Below are 17,153 nucleotides of genomic sequence, written 5' to 3'. Positions count from 1 at the left end.
ACTCAAGTTCGATGTCTCCCTGATCCTGGCCGCAGACAGTCCCCTGGCATGAACATTCTGTCCCAGCCAGCTCAGTTCACTGGGCCTTGAACACAACTTCTCTCGTTTTACTTCCAAGCCTTGCCTAGGCTGTTGCTCATGCCTGGAATCCCCTCTCCACCTATGAAAGTTTTATTTATGCTAAAGGGCCAGGTAAGAAGTTCCATTGGACTATGACCCCTGGCCTTTCCAGCACACATGGCATCTTGCCTCTCTGAACCAGTAGCACATAGTTGTAATACTTAAATATCCATCCCTTTGTGATTTTTAAAAATTATGTTTCTAGTCTTATGTTGCTAAGCTTCCTATGTGTATCTTTTTTGAATCCCTAATGTGATTACTAATTCCTACAACACAGGAACTGTGTTTATGCAGCATTTCTTTGTATTAACCACTGGCTTATACAGTGGTACTTATCACAGGCACTCCCAAGGAATTGCTTTTCAGTAACTTCACACAGCATTCTGGTTAGATTCAGGGAGACTGAGAATGAGATTAAATTACCCTTCAATCTGGCAGGATGGGGCTTAGGACAGATTTTGTTTGATTTAGCAAAATAAAAGAATGGGGTATTTCTCATACACAGAGTTGTGAAATAAAACTCATAACTGATACCAGTATGAAATAAAGATAGTTTGGGCATTATAATGAATGTAAAATTACAGGTTTCAAATCTACTTGTGTATTCATGAAAAAATGTAAAAACAGAATTAGGAATATACTTGGATGCAATGCAATGAAATTAGAGTAATGAAATAAATGGAACTGGCCTCATTTTCAACTCTTTCACATGCCAAGTTACAAATATGTTTATTGAAATTTTGAAAAATCTGGTATTAGAGCTTAAAATAATCATGAGTTTATCTGCATACAACATTGTGAAAAATTTAGATTTATAAGAAAGATAAATTAAGGCATAATTATTTTGGCAGCAAAAGCATTCTTGTAAAAAGAATCACCATAATATCATTTTTAAAATGACAAGCTTCCCTACTCCTTTTTTTTTTTTAACTTTTATTTATTTTAAGTGTGTTTTTCCAGGACCCATCAACTCCAAGTCAAGTAGTTGTTTCAATCTATTTGTAGAGGGTGCAGCTCACAGTGGCCCATGTGGGGGTCAAACTGGCAACCTTGCTGTTAAGAGCACCGTGCTCTAACCAACTGAGCTAACCTGCTCCCTGTTCCTTTTTAATTGAGTTAGATTTACCAACATTTACTTCAAATGTAACTGTTTATTTAACAGTGAGTTAAGCCCCTGTGATGCTTGGAATGTTTTTTTTTTCCGCCAAAGATTCTCTTTCTTTAAAGTCAGTATATTGAGCAGCATTTGTTTGTCTTTAATAAACAAAGACCACTCTGCCAATTTCTGTACTTCATTGAAAATTGATTTATTTTTATTGCATTTTTATGGCACCTGGCCTACTATATATTTCTGAAAGGTAGTCAATATAGAGAATGAAAAAGAAGGAAATGCAGATATATGCTTTGACATAATTGTAGGACAGTTCTACTCAATACCATGTAAAATGCAGCAATTAGTGGATGTAAAAGGAAACCATGTTGTTTTCTGTTGTTGATTAATTGTGGATGTTGTATTTGTCTGTAGTTTAGAGTATTGTGCTGATATTTTCCAGCTGTGGACATGAGGAAGCCTGGCTGAAGCGTGTTCTTGAGAAGCCCGGATTGGTGCACATGTTCAGATTTCAATTGGCTTTATAACGGGTTTCCTTATGTGCCTTATATTGGCCCCAGGTTCACTGGGCTTAAAAGGAGCCAGAGCACCATACGGTTTTGGCAAAGGAAGAGTGGCCTCGGCCTCTGGGATGTAGGCATTTGGACGCAGCTCTGCAGTTGTGTAAACACCACTGGGCAGCTGGCGATTATCTGTTTCCAAGAACTCCTGCAAAGAATGATTTTTCCTTTTCAGTTTTTTTAAAATTCTGGTGAAGTCACTTCATCCCCAGGGCCCACCAGACACAGCTGGGTCTGAGCGGTCTTAGGCTGTGCTGGCTAATATTCCCCCACAGGACAGGAGGTTATGGAGGTGAAGTCACCACACACACACACACACACACATACACACACACACACACACACACACTCACTCACTCACTCACTCACACACATACATTGCATCTCATTGGAATGACCCATGTTGCTCAAGCATCACTCTGTTCCTGGGGTTTAGGGTTTGTCATCGTCTGGTTGGTGGGCTCTAAATTCACTATATTCCAATCTCAGTATCTTTCATCAAGCACTAATTATTTCCATGTTTTTGTTTTTGACAAAAGTAGGACAATCTATTTCCTTTGGTAAGTCACTGGTGAGCAAGTGTTACAAAGGAAGCGAGAAGGAATAAAGCAGGATGGGAGGTGAGAAATAGTCAGCAGCTTGCTTTGAGCCTCAGGGTCCTCAAGATTCTACCTGTGCTTCTGGAAAAGAGAGAAATCTCTAGCAGCATTAAAAAAAATTCTAAGTGGTGGAGGCAGGCAAATGACAGCTGGGACACCATAGGTAAAATCTGAATGCCCTAAAATTTATAGTCCCAGGCAGTGTGGGAATTACAGATCAAACCCTGTTTTCAGATATTCCTAGCATGTGTGGAATGTACCTTTTAGGGAGTAAATAGTCACCTTTTCAAGGATGTCTACTTGACAATTTGGAGTGAACTGTGGATCCCAAGATGTAGTCTCCTTAGAAAGAGATGCCTAATTCCATTCTAAGAATATAGAAAGGTCGTGGGAGTAGGCAGAAGAACTGTGTACACAACTTGCATGTGGAACGAGTGATAGACCTCGGCCAGTGGCACTGCGGCCTCTGGTCTGCAGAAACGACGGAGTCTGCAAACGGCTGTGACAGCCATGACATGCAGGAGGCCTCACAAGATGCTGTGGTGGCCACAGCAGGTGGACGTGGACGAGTGAGGAGTGGTCTGAGCAGGGGTGTGAGGACAGAGATCGGAGACCTATGGATAAAACCATCGCCAGCCTGGTCGCTGCCATGCCGGTGGGAGTCCCTTGTATTCCACTCCCCAGCCCAGGGCCTGAGACTGGGTGGAGCCTGGTGCTTGCCAAGAGACCAGCGTGGCGCTCTGGACTGTTGTACTTTGACTTGTCTACATAGTAGCTAAAAAACCCAAAACTTCTTTCTTATGACTGTTGGGGACTACGTGTGGTAGAGTAGGAAGTTTTTCATATATTTTGGGAGGATTGAAAGCCCTGAAAACAGCCCTTCCTGGCCACTTTACAAATGCAACATAGAAGCCAAACTTACCCGCGACTTTTCAGCAATGGCCAAGTCATACATTTCTTCATCTCGAAGTACTTTCAGCCATTCTTTCTCAATCTCTTTATTGAGTGGCAGACCCTTTTCTATCCTGGCATTGCAAGAGAAGATGAAGTCTTCTTTCTCCTTGACTTCCTTTTGGAGTTCAATGGCCAGAGCTTGTTTCATGGACAGCTCAGCAACAACAGCCATCATTTTTTCAGTAGCATCTTTGATCTTTTTCTGGTAGCCATTCATCTAGAATTAAAGAGCCCATAACAATGTATGTACGTTAGCCTATGCACACATTCCATGAAGAGGGGAAGCAAAGGGCGGGCTGCTGGCTGTCTATAGTGGTGGGGGTCGTGCTTGCCTGAAGGAAGGAGAGTTTAAGTGAGAAAGTAGAGAAAATGAGAAAGGAGGGAGGGGGCGGGAAACCTCAGTGATTGAGCCCAACACCCTAGCTCTGTCAATAAGGACAAGGAGGGAAAAGACAGAGATACCGTGTTTCCCCGAAAATAAGACCTAGCTGGACCGTCAGCTCTAGTGTGTCTTTTGGAGCAAAAATTTAAAAAGACCTGGTCTTATTTTAATATAAGACTGGGTCATTATAATATAATTATAATATAACATAACATAATATAAATAATATAATACTGGGTCTTATATTAATTTTTGCTCCAAAGGACGCATTAGAGCTGATGGTCCTGCTAGGTCTTATTTTCGGGCAAACACGGTATGTTCCCCAAGTTACCAGTTGGATAGCATCGAGGGGAATTTTTAAGTCTCTGTACTTTTAAGATGTGATGAGGTGAGGAGGATGGGGTGTTCCTGATGTCTAAGTTCTGGCCTAACTTGGCCATGTTATTAATTTGTCACTTACCCAGCAGAAATAAATCTAGAACAAAAACTATATTTAAAAGTTACTCTTTATTTAGATAAGGCAATCAGCAGAGGTTCTGCATCTGAAATGATTTGTAATGGAAACTATCACACCTCAACGTGTTTTTATGATTGATTGTAATTCCTGGGATGCCTAATTATTAGGCCATAACCAAGCATGAACTGAATAACCAGTAATTTGAAATGAAATATTCTGGTTGTGTGTGTTTACCATTTCACATCAGCTATTTTTTATAAAAGAATGAAAAGATAGGACTAAGTGGAATAATTGATTTTAAAAGACAGAATAATAGTGATACTGGACATGGTGGTTCCTCTAAGGTTTCCAGCCCATAGTGCAGCTTTTCAGGGTGGGGCAGTGAGTGGTGACTCCTTCCCGCTGCCAATGCTCTCTATCATATTAACCTGCTTTATTTTTAATTTATATCCTGTTTCACCACTGACGTTATATTACGTATCTATGTATTTGGGTATTTGGTTATAATCTGTTACCCACAAGAATGCACTCTTCATGAGAACGAGGACTGTTTGTTTTATTCACCATATTCCCAGTGTCCAGAATGATGCTTGGAACATAGGAGGCACCAAGCAAAAATAAAATTGAATGTTTGTTGAATGAAGGAATGAGTAAATTCAGTCTGTTTTAATCCTTCAGTCCTTTGAACCAGGGTAAACTGAGATGTGCATATGAGCTTCCAAACACTATACCTGACCTTGAAACCCTCTCCTCTCCTCATAGAGCTCACACTGGTCTGTCTGCACATTTGCTTCGAGGAATGTTGTCCCTAATGGTTTACCTGCCGCTGAAAAGGCAATGACTGATTATTATGTATACACTTTGCCTCCTTAAGGGAGTAGGGAATATAAATTTTTAAAACTCTTCTACCCTGCGGTAATTTTTAGGAAGCATACGTTGAATAAAAATGACTACCATTTAAAGCTTTGGTGCGTCATTATCTCTCTTAAATTTTTTTAATCAGTCACTGCACATTTGAGTGTTGTGTGTATGTATAATTAGCCAACCTCCCTTCTCTGTAAATCAAAAAAGTGATGGCATTATTCTGGGTTGCTCTAGGTTTTTGCCGCTATTTTCCATTTTCTGTTCATTTGGGAAACTTGGAAGAGGCACCGTAAGCTCTCTAGGAAAGAGAAGAGGCTTGGGAAGACATGCATTCTTGTTGAGCACCCACAAGTGACCAGGCCACTCCTGCGTGACTGTGTAATGTTGCAAAACAACTTTCGCTAATATCACACCCATTCCACAGGTCAGGAATCTCAGTTTTAAGGTCATTTATGTATCTTTCTCTAGATCATAAATCACAGATCTGGGATTCGAATTAACATCTTTCTACCTTCTAGCAATGCCTACTATGAGAAAATTATAATTTTAAATATATATATATTTTTAAAAGCCAGGGAGCACAGAAGGTGGGGAAAGGAAAGAGGCGCTGAATCACTAGGCTAGAACTCAGTTGTGCTGGAACCTTCCTGACTATGAGAACAGTTGCAGCAGCCACCGTCTGCATTTCCCTAGCACTGCTGCTGCCCTCCAGAGAGACTGCCATCAGCTTTGACAAGCTCGCCCTCGGCAAAAATTGACTGTCTCCAAAGACAGGGAAGTTCATTTTGCAAAAGGAAGGAAGGCAACATTTAAACAAACATCAGATGTGCTATGTCAGGCAAACTTCATGAGCCTAAAAAAGTCTTAATGTTCTTATTTTATGAGGTAAAGTTGCGAGTTGCACTAGTGCCTCTGGACTGATCTGCCTACCAGTGTAAGTCATCGGAGCGGAAGTGTAAAAGCCAAATAAAAATGGCAAAGGAGACTTGAAATTTAGAATAATTTCCTATTTATTTAGTGTGCCAGAACTGTTTCTAGAATGGGACTGACTGTTTACTTATTGTAAATGTTTTTCTAGAGTGTAGTAGACGCTAAGCATTGGGGAGACAAAGAAGAATGAGGAAGAGTTGCTGCCCTCTGGAGCCCATGATTCATTTTCCTCTCTGTCTCCCCGCACTAGACGGCGGTGTGGGCAATGTGTGCCTTCCTCTCTGATTCTGCCCCCATACCCAGCATGAGGGGAGCACATAGCAGCTTCAGTAACTACTGCCAACTGACTGAAATCCCTGTGCTGTTACAGCGGGAGGCTCCAAGGGGCCCAGAGGTCACGTGATCTTCCGACCACCCAATGGTGCAACGTCCTTCCCTCCTGCCACTGCCCCTTCCAAGGTAGTTGCTGGCAGTTCCTGTCTGACCCTGTGGCTCTGGATCAGCAGTCCTGGTAGAGTAGTTTAATCTTCCGCAATTAGGAAGCTCTGTGTTCCTGGCCTGTCGTCACTAGTGGGGCCTGGTGGTAGCTCCACCCCACAGTGGGATATGCCCATTTGTGTAACGGTTGCCATTAATGTCCCCTTGCATGTCTGGGTTCTGGCTGAGTTCGCATGCAGACCGATGGAGAAGTGAAGCTCTCCATTCACAAGGAACTGGAAAGGATTTAACTTGGCACATGAAATATAAAGACAATGATTGTCATATTTGAGTAGGTGCCCAGGTAAGTGAAACTTGTACACTGTCATTGAAAGGCTTAGGTTTTTCATGCTGTAAAGTGAATTCAGTCAGGGAATAAGACTGGGACTTATTTTGCACAATTCTCTAAGAGTAATCTTTAGATTTTTCACTTTATATCTTTATGTTTCTCTCATCACAAAGCCTAATCTCCCCAGGGCTTCCTAAACAAAGCAGTCTGCGGAAAACAGATGGCAATAAAGGAGCAAGGCAGAAGAGAGGTAATGGTCTCAGACAGACCTTCTTGGCCAGGAGCAATGTGTCCTGCTTGCAGGCCTGAGTTTTGCTGCAGAGCCTGTCCGTGAGCCGGGAGACCTGCTCGTAGATGAAATCCTTTTCCAGTAATTGCTCCTCCTTCTTGGCCAGCTGTAGTTCCAGCTACAGTCGAAAACAATTTCAATAGGAAGGGGGGGAAAAGGTCATGCAAGTCAAAAACTTCTTTCCTAATTAGAGCACTATTTACCCCCTTAATGAAGAGACAATGCTTTTGTAGTTGCCAAGAGACCTCTAGAAAGTCTTTAGAACTGGGCTGAGTCAACATTTCCCTTGTCCCAACCCCCTCCAGACAGCCCTGGGAGCTCTTTCTCCCCAGAGCAGAGAAGGGCCCTCTCAGCTCCGTCTAGCTTCCGTGTTGACCTTCCTCTGATATACTACCAGCAGGAAGAGAAATGAATCCATTCAAGATGCCAAAATTGCTCCTTTGGATTATGAGAGACAAAGTGGACATCTTGAAACCATTCAATTTTTGTTCCTTTTGGCAAGCATTGAAAGTCGAGATTAAGTTTTTTTACTAGATTACAATGCAAGGACGATATTAATGGCTAGAAGAATGAGGGATAAATCTGTCCGCATAACATGAGACAGTAGTACAGATATCTGTGACGCTGACCAAGGAGGGGCTAACTGATGCTATTTTAAGAAAGAATGTTTACCGCATCTAATTTTTTGATCATTTCTTCTTCAGTCATATCTTTCCCTGGAAGGAAGCGGGTTCTGTTCTTACCCTCAGGATTTATAAACTGTTTCTCCAGGTCTTTTATTCTGTCTGTACACTGTGAAAACTATTAAACAAGAAAGAAACATTAACTTCAAAACTAACTCTTTTGCCCAGTAAATCTTAAAATCTAGTAGCCCAAGGTCTTGTGTCTTTCACTAGGACCAACACAGGCAAAAGTGGAAGAAAACTCTGAACATGCTCTCATGGGACTTAAGCAACGCTTTTGCTCACTCATGGGATCAGGAGGATGTCTGTAACTGACTCTACCAGGAAAGGTGGTAACTCCTGAGTCATCAAAGTAAAAGCTGAGTTTACAGCCAGCCTTTTGATTACTTCCCACTTCATGTTATACTCATGGGATGTTTGGTTGCAGAGCTCAAACTATACAGACTTAACTTCTTTATTGCAGGTTGTTACAGAGGCCAAAGTGGACAACACACCAGGTAGACAACATACTACACTCCAGTTTTAAACCCTTTCTGAAAATAGCTTTAATGGCTTCCTCCCAGAGAATAAATTCTTAATTAGTAGGTCAACATAATGCACAGTCTGGGAAGAATAGCCTGGATTATTTCTCTTTTTGCCGAACACCCAATATAATATTTTATGTATCAATATATTTGTGGAATTGATGAGACTTTGGAGGTGGATGAAGAAATATGGCCACTCCCAAGTAGAAGTAGCAGCTACACTGAGTTTTTTTCCCTTAATATGGAGTTAAAGTACCGTGTTTTCCCGAAAATAAGACCTAGCCTGACCATCAACTCTAATGTGTCTTTTGGAGCAAAAATTAATATAAGACCCAGTATATATTATATTATATTATATTATATTATATTATATTATATTATACCAGGTCTTATAGTAAAATAAGACCGGTTCTTATATTATTTTTTGTTCCAAAAGATGCATTAGAGCTGATGGTCTGGCTAGGTCTTATTTTTAGGGAAACATGATATGCACCTATATGTAATTAAGCATTTGTTGTATTATGATTAACAACACTTAATATTTCCTTCTCTTAATTAGGAAATTAAATAGGAAACAAAACATGGTGCTTACTTATTATCAAAGTGGTGCCTTGGTTGGTCATATTTCCCCATGGGCCTTTGAGGAAAAACTGTTCACTTTTTCCTTATAAAATAGTGTTCTTGTGTCCTAAAATAGTTCTTGTGACTTCCAAGATCCCTAAAAGGGACCTCTTATTGCAAGCATCGGGAAAATATGACTCACAATAATCCTTGGGTTAGACTGTTGGATGATTAAAAACTGTTTCAAGCAACTGAAAAAATGCAAACCATAAGAGAATTCCGAAAATGATGCAAAAATGAGAAGGCTTTGAGAAAAACACAGAACACTGCAGCTTTTACAGATAACAGGATATGACAGGGATCCAGCACTACAAGGCAGGGTACAAAATGGCTTGTCCGAAGCCCAAAATTTCACATCAAGTCGTTCAAAGTGCCCACGTGATTCGTGCTGAATAGACAAATAATTAAGAGAAGACTAATGGGGAACTTTGTATTCAACTGTTCTGAAGCTTAGAACTAACTGGTAGAATAGTAACTGGTGATAACACATAATCCCTATGTCTCAATTCATATGCAGTCAGAATGGTAAAGGTTCACATCAGATAGTCCAGTACTGTCGTTAAATGCATAATATTTCCTCTTGGGTAAACTGAATTCATAGCTCGCACCAAATAACTGGTTTGATACAATAAAATGTCATATACAGTTTTTAGCCGTGGGTTCTCCCATTCATTTTTTCAATAAGTGTAGTCCTGATTTAGATGGATTGGCTGGAACAAAAAATATATTTTAAGAACAACTAATTATATCCATTGACTAGAAGTATTTATCTGCAATTAACACAAATAAAATGTTTACATAGTAGAGAGTGAAGTTTTTCTGTTGTGGATTTTATTGAATTTAGTTTTTTTGTTCTGCTGGGCATCTTGATAGTTTAGTATGAGCAAAGATGTCCCTAAAACTGTGCTTTGGGAGAGCTAGGGAGAGCTAAATTATTCTGTAAAGTGGAATGAGACAAGTATGAAGTGCCTGGGGGAGGTAGGTGGGGGTGGTGGTGGTGGTGGGAAAGGCTGAAAGACAAGCCAGTGAAATGGAGTCAGGCTAGGATGCTGCATGGGGTAAGATACCCTGGGGACTGTTCCTGGTCTGGAGTGGCCCTATGGAACTTTGAAGGACGTGGATGTCTGATATTTAACTTGAAGTGCTTTGCATTTCTGTAATGTACCCTCTTACACTGTTGCTCCAAATCTTCAGTAAAGTCAGTTCACCGACCAAGGCCTTGCATGAATGGTTTTGCGTAGGTGCGATCTGAACAAGGAGCGAGCCCTACGTCTGCACTGAATGGCACCCAAGTGGAGCAGGCACTGTGTGTGCAAGCTGATGTGGGGGTCGCCCAAACAAACCTCACTGGATGCCTGTGTCACAGGAATCCTGAGGGAGACCTGTGGGAGGCGTGGGGAATGTTCCAGACAATCCATCCAAGTCAGGGCTACACTTACTGAAGAAGTGAATGGGAGAACTTATGGCTAAAAAACAAACACTGGAATCAGAACCGTGGCATATTTGTGCAAAATGAAAGATCCTGTCATCTACATAGCACATACACATTCCAGTGACATAAAGTATGAAAGTAGATCCATCATCCAGTCCCACAAGTCCTGTGAATCCCCATGACATGATTATATTTAAAAAGCAGAACCCAAAGCTGTGTTTACAGCATGAGCTAATGAAAATAATTTATTTGTACACCTAGAAAAAGACTAGAAGGATCTCTTCCAGATTTTTGATAATTTCAATAGTGATTATATCTTGGGGATAGAATTTTATTTTCTTCTTTAAAAATTTTATGTTTTTCAAAACATTATTAACTGAACATGTCTCAATTTTGTAATCAGAAAAAAGTCTGAAAGCAAACCTGACATTTTAGACAACTTTTTATAGGCTAAAATTTGTTCCTACATCATGTCAATGGAAAAAAGTTTAAGCCACAATTTTTTAGCTTAATTTTTTCTTATAGTTTCATTAAGAAAAAACTGCAATTACTACATGTGAAGAAAGTAGCTTTATTTTCTGTCTTTTATTTGCTATTTCATGTTTAAACCTTTTGGCTTTATTCCACTTTTAAGAAGGCCATGTCGGAGGCCAGGTTATTAAATTACAGGAAAACTACGTGGGTTAATAAGGAGTCTAATTATATGTGATTGCCAATTAATAACAAACAGCGATCTTGGCTCCAGAGGGCAAAAGTACTAAAAATAAGAGAGCTAGATGGTCCCCAAGGTCTTTCCAGCAAACATCAGAAGTAATTATGCTGGTAACAGTAAAATAAAGAATTTGCGCTATGAGGAAGCTGAGCTAGAGTTGAGATTTGGGAGGGTCAGCATTCCAGGAAAGGCAGAAAATGCTTCATGCAGCCGGTGGGGGGGAACAAAAAAAAGATAATCTGTAGCTCAGCTGCCTGAAGCTTAGATATCACCCTGTGGCAGTGTTCCAAGGCGTTTTTAAACAAGACATTTAACTTACGGGTTCTTACAGATACGACCTACAAAGCAATAATGGAGGAGAAAAAATCAGCAAATGTCCTGGAAGTGTCTCCTGAACACTTGCCCACCTGGATCTGGAGCACGGCCAAGTCGCCATCCAGGGACTTCTTGGCTGGCAGCAGTTGCTTGGTCACATGAATCTGCCTTTGCTTCTCAGCAATCTTCAGTTTCAGGAATCGGATCTTTTCCTCCAGGACATGTATTTCAGTTTCTGCACTTAGTTTCATTTTCTCTTGGATATTTATTTTTTCATAAAAAATGCACACTTCTTCTTCCCGCTCTATCAGCTGAACACCACTATGGTCAAATCGAGAGGTAGAGGCTAAGAGGATGTTCAGGCCACAGTTTTACTAGTCATTGGGGTTCCCTTGGATTTCGGTGCAAACTACACAACAACATTGCATAATTCTAGAAGAAAATCCATATACACTGGTGGTTTTCTAGTCAAACTCCGCACTTTGATTTTGGGGGGATAGGAGACGGACAGTTGTTCAGTGTCTCAACTCTGAGTGGACTGGAAGGTTGGCGGGCACAGTTTCTGTGCAACTTGCCAAAGGTTTCCCGGGGTGAGAGAGAATGTCATTCCCCATGCAAGAACAAAGTGACCCCGTAATCTGATTTTCTGCAGACCCCCTTTTCTTAGACTTGCCAACCAAGGTCCTGTGGGAAGTACCCAGGCAGATGGCCAGGGAGTGTTTCTACAGTGATTCACTTCAATGTAATTTGCCAGGTTCTTTTAAAGTTCACAATTTCTGATGCAAATTTCCTAAGAAATAGGCAACATTCTGTCATTTATAGTCATGCCAGGGGAAGTGCCTTCCTTGTGAGGAGAATATAGGGAAGACACAAAGTAACAAATGTCTAATTCCAGCCCCACAGATCTGACCAGGGCCTCGGAGTACACAGCCTCAATGCTTTGTCTTGTGCCAGGAGCCAAATAAGAGGACTTTTTCCCCCCAGAGAGAACACCTGCCAGCCCTTTGAAAAATGGTGTTCTTCACCACCTTGAAGTGCTTCCCACACACTGTGCATATCTGTTATCCCAGAATTCATCTGTAATCGCTTCTATCGCTTTCTCTCTCCTCTTCCCTCAAAACGTGTACATATAGCTGTATGTGGCTAATCTTAGCTCTATATTTTGTCTCATTTGCTGTTCATTGGCTCTTCTCATGATCTCCTCAGTTCTCTTGACAATGGAAGTCAGGAGCAATGCTTTACCACCAGGATCTAGTACTTGCACAGAACACAGCCTTACAACCCAGGTTTGATGAAAACCAATCTGATACCAGATGTGATTACTAGAGGGCTCTGCCATCTACGTGCCAGAGTTCTCAAAGTACAAGCAACTTGGGAAACCCCCTAAAGTAGTAATTGATTAATGATATAGTTGTAGCCTGGAAGAAATAATGCTTGATGAGAAAGGTCTTACTTACTTGATGAGAAAATGAACTGAGAGAGTGGCTGAATAAATATCACAATATGAACAAACCTGTAACAAAAAAATGGATACAAGATCCAAAGACTTATATATGTCAATTTTACTGAAGTAATTTGATGGTATCAGAGGCATCCTGAATGGTCGTCTGGGAAAGGACTTTGATCTTCAAGCGAACAACTTCCCAAACTTTACTCTTGCCTGTCTCTCTTACAAGGAGTGAGTTTCTTACTTTCAGGCAAAACAAACACCTACCCGTCCCCCACCCACACGGCTAGTGAAACCTGAATGTCAAATGTCCCTCACTACCTACTGTCAAGTCTACACAGAAAAAGGGGCAACATTTTTAAACAGGATCATGGGTACTTCATTCTCACATTAGGTTCCTGGTTTACCTTTCATTCCGACGCTGAACAGCTCGTTCATATTTTTTGCGAAGCTGCACCATTTCCTCTTCAATGATTGTGATCATATGGGCAAGTCTGTCAATGTTACTTAACTGGACTTCCTTCTTCTCTCTCATTTCCTGAAGTTTTACTACGATTTTGCACACGTCGTTTTGCATGCTTTCTCTAATGGTGACATTGTTGGCATGTTTCAGCATGGAATTCTGTAGCTTTCTTTAAAAATAATGAGAAACAGGTAAGATGACAATTGTCTTTAGTTTCTTTAAAAATAATGAAGATTTCTGAAACACATGCCATATCAAAGTAGCTCCTCCTTTAGTACATCCCTTGAAATGACAATAGAAGTAGTAATAATAATATTCATCCTGTGATACTCTTCAGGAATTCCTGTAATCCCCCCAGGTCACAGATCCCCCCTCCATATGGATTAGGACATCTTTCCTTTGTGCCCCAAGCCTCTGCTGTCCCCCTTTATCACAGTGAGAAACTATAGTAATTCATTTACTGCTCTGTCGTCCCTAGGAGACTGTGCCCTGTTAAGGACAGAGATGGTATATCTGATAATGTCCATTGGAACTAAGGCTGTTCCCAATTCAGTACGGCATCACAATACATACTAAATTAATGCATGGCCTCTGTAAATGACATTTTACTTTCATGTAGGATGAGAACCTGATTAGGAAATTAGATTTTCTTTTTCATACCAATCCCCTCCCTCCCACCCTGCCCCTCCACTACTCACACACAAGAGCCAGTTTTGTAATATTTGTAATATGAAAGGAAACTGGGCAATACTGGCCACCAGAAAAATTTCAGGCTGTATACACTCAATAGATCAGGGACTAAATATAAGTGAAAGAGTCCAACAGATGTTGGCACTTGGTAAGTAACAAATTAAAAAAAAAAAATTGCTGGACACTTCTGAGTACTTTTACATGGATTAGCTCATTTTAGAATAAAAACTCGTATAAAATAGGGACTATTTTTAAAGGTAAGGAAAGTGAGCCCAGAGGGGTAAGGTAGTTTGCCCAAGGTCACACAGCTAGTAAGTGGCAGGGCTGGGATCTGAGTCTAGAGAGCCATCTGTCTTAACCATTCTGCTGTACAGCCTCCCACAAGACCATGAAATACTTCAAATCTACAACCGGGGATGCTGGTTGATAAATATGTGATTGTCTTCTAACTTTACATGCAAATTATCAAATTGGTGCTTTTCTTTCTGATTGGGTAAATGAAAATAAATATAGTAAGCATAGTTATATATTACAGTTTTTCATTCATTTGAAAACTAGATGGCTCCCAAACAGAAGAAGAATATGGAATCACATTCAGATGCTTCGATTGTCATCAGTAAAGCCAGATGTCTGAGCAAGGGCTTTTCTAGCTTTGTAAAAGATTATTATTTTTTATTTTATTATCCCTAGGGTATTTTAGAGTTCAATGAATCTGAACAGACATCTTTGAACAGACAATAGTTTTTATAACACTTACCTTTCTTGAGTAACCGCACTATTTCTTAAAATTTCCAGTTCATTTAATGACATTTTATGCCTTTCTTTTATTTCGTTTACTTGCTGGTGAGCTTTGTGAAGTAAGTTAACAAATTTGTTTCTTTCATTTCGAATAGTGTCATACAGTTTAGCAAACTCTCTGAGTCTGTGAAAATACAAGAGTTTTTGAAACTTGTGAAATAAAGATCTGTTTCTCTGCCACCTAACTAGATAAATCATCATGTAATTCTTTACCTCCTATGAATTTCACGTTGTTTCTTCCTGTGTATCCTGATTTCAAGATCCTTTGCTTTCATCTCCTTCACAATGTTAGTATACCTTTGCTGAAATATAAAATTTATGTGTGAAATAATTTTTAAAAAGCTCATCACCATCAACATATGAATACCCCCACCCTCACCATCTCATTCCTATCCATTAAGGAAAATTCTGTCTTGGCTGGTTGGGTTGATCAGGGGAAAGACAGAGGGAGAGATCTGAAAATTGCCTGGCCAGCTGAACTGAATGACACTGGCCAGGACAAAGGGTTAATTAAGGAAGAGAAAGAATGAGAGACGGAGAAAGGAAAAGCGCCTGCACAAAATGGGTTTGAGGAAAAGTTCGGTGAACTTTTGAGGGAACCAAAGAGTGGTTCTGAGTAGCATGGTTGGGCTGGGTGAGTGAGGAGTTTGTGGAGGATAGATGAGGGAAGAAGAATTCTAGTAAGTTTTGATAATGTTATAAATTGAATCCTCTGTGGTATTTTGTGAGACTGAAGCCGTGATTTTAAAGTACTTTTCTATATTGGGTGTGTTTTCCTACACAATGAAGCACCATGCTGAGATCAGCCATCAGCCATAAGGAGTTGTTACAGATGACACATGAATATTTTAAAAGACAGCATTTACAGTTCTAAAATCCTAAAAATATACCCAGTGCTCAGTACACCAGTTACATTCTTCAAATATAAAGATACTGGGTCCTTCATCTAGGGTAAGAAACAAATTCAAAGGTGAAGTATTTGCTGGTAGAAACCAGAGGACATAGTTTCTGTCATCCTTCTGTTGAGCACTGAGAGCAAAACCCATTTGGCATGAGTGACTAAAAAGAAACTATATGTCAGAGCCAAGACTGACGTGTAGCAATTTTATGTCATTCTCAGTGAGAACAGGAATCAGGAAAAAACTATTATTATTTAAGTAACTACATGTGTAAAGAATTCAACAGATATAAAAATTTAGTGTCATCCACTCCCATCTTGGGGATAATAGCAGCATCGGTTTTTCCGTTTGCCTTTTGTCTTTTTTTAGGGATGTAGATGACGTGTGAAATAAAATGATAAGATGGACTATTGTCATCTGGAAATTACAGCTTATTACAGCTAATGTTTAACAGACTAATTCCCAATGCTAAGAATACTTAAGGAAAACAATATTTTCCCTTTATTGATTTCCATATTTCAAGAGAAAGAATTGTGTGCTTTTATAGGAATAAGCTCATTTAATAATGAGGCTTGGTTTACACAGATTAGTCACACATAGATAAAATACATTTCAATTTTTGAGATTAATTTAAAAATTGTAGAAGTCACAAAATAGATCCTTGTTCCTGGTAACAAGTGTCCCTCTGCTCCTTCTCCCCTCAGCCACCCTGTTCTCTCAGGCTGCCTTCTCTCCTCCATTCCTCTTTGGCCACTGTCTTTCCTTTTTTAACTCTGTGAGACCCAGCTACCCCATGAACTCTATTGGGCCAACCATGCTAAGCTCTTTCAGTTTCTCAAGTGTTCTGAAGGGGGAGAAACAAACAGTTAATGGGGAATTGGAAGCCTTTGCTGTGGGTTGTGTGGTATAGATCTTTTCCTCAGTTTTCTCTGCAAAATCTTTATTTAACCTCATTGCTCAATAATGCTTTGATATGAGTCCTTTCTGGAGAATAAGAGATGCTACACCATGTAAATACATGCTCAGAATTAGAACACAGGCTGCACTTAGAAATACCCAGCATCTGGGCCACATCGTGAATTCAGATTTTCCTGTTTAGTGATATGTCATATCATATTCATTTTTTAAAGATTTTTATTAAAATATAGCTAACATACAATATTCGTTTCAGGTATACACAATAGTTATTCAACATTTATATACCTAAAGAAGTGATCACCATAAGTCCAGCAACCATCTGACACTGTACCACACTATACAATATTGTTGACTATATTCCTCATGTACATTACATCCCCATGACTTGTTTTATACCTGGAAATTTGGACCTCTTTTTCCCCTTACCCTTTCCCTCCCTTTTTTACTTTTCAATTACAGTTGACATTCAATATTATTTTATATTAATTTCAGGTGTACAGCATAGTGGTTAGACATTTATATAATTTATGCAGTGATTCCCCTGACTAGCCTAGTACCCACCTGGCACTATACATAGTTATTACCACATTATTGACTATATTCCCTGTGCTTTACTTTA

General features: G+C 40.0%; 1 protein-coding gene across 6 annotated transcripts in view; it reads right to left on the bottom strand.

The window, feature by feature from the left end:
- Positions 1 to 1,036: 1,036 nt before the first annotated feature.
- Positions 1,037 to 17,153, bottom strand: part of CCDC146 (coiled-coil domain containing 146) — a 129,868-nt gene continuing 113,751 nt past the window's right edge. For 4 of the 6 annotated variants that reach the window (XM_019744542.2, XM_019744541.2, XM_074340629.1 and 1 more), the window contains 8 exons: positions 14,931 to 15,019; positions 14,677 to 14,841; positions 13,174 to 13,398; positions 11,412 to 11,640; positions 7,705 to 7,833; positions 7,013 to 7,150; positions 3,313 to 3,561; positions 1,629 to 1,939 (listed from right to left, as the gene is read on the bottom strand). In XM_019744542.2, the coding sequence (XP_019600101.2) occupies positions 1,736 to 1,939; positions 3,313 to 3,561; positions 7,013 to 7,150; positions 7,705 to 7,833; positions 11,412 to 11,640; positions 13,174 to 13,398; positions 14,677 to 14,841; positions 14,931 to 15,019 (1,428 nt within the window). In that variant the 3' untranslated portion in view covers positions 1,629 to 1,735. Of the gene's footprint in view, positions 1,940 to 3,312; positions 3,562 to 7,012; positions 7,151 to 7,704; positions 7,834 to 11,411; positions 11,641 to 13,173; positions 13,399 to 14,676; positions 14,842 to 14,930; positions 15,020 to 17,153 lie in introns of all 6 variants that reach the window. The other 2 variants (XM_074340627.1, XM_074340630.1) reach the window with 2 other exon arrangements.

The sequence above is a fragment of the Rhinolophus sinicus genome, linkage group LG09 (assembly GCF_036562045.2).
Source record: "Rhinolophus sinicus isolate RSC01 linkage group LG09, ASM3656204v1, whole genome shotgun sequence".
In the NCBI taxonomy this organism is placed as follows: domain Eukaryota; kingdom Metazoa; phylum Chordata; class Mammalia; order Chiroptera; family Rhinolophidae; genus Rhinolophus; species Rhinolophus sinicus.
The sequence above is the reverse complement of the archived record's forward strand: the minus strand, read 5'-3'. Positions and strand labels throughout refer to the sequence as shown.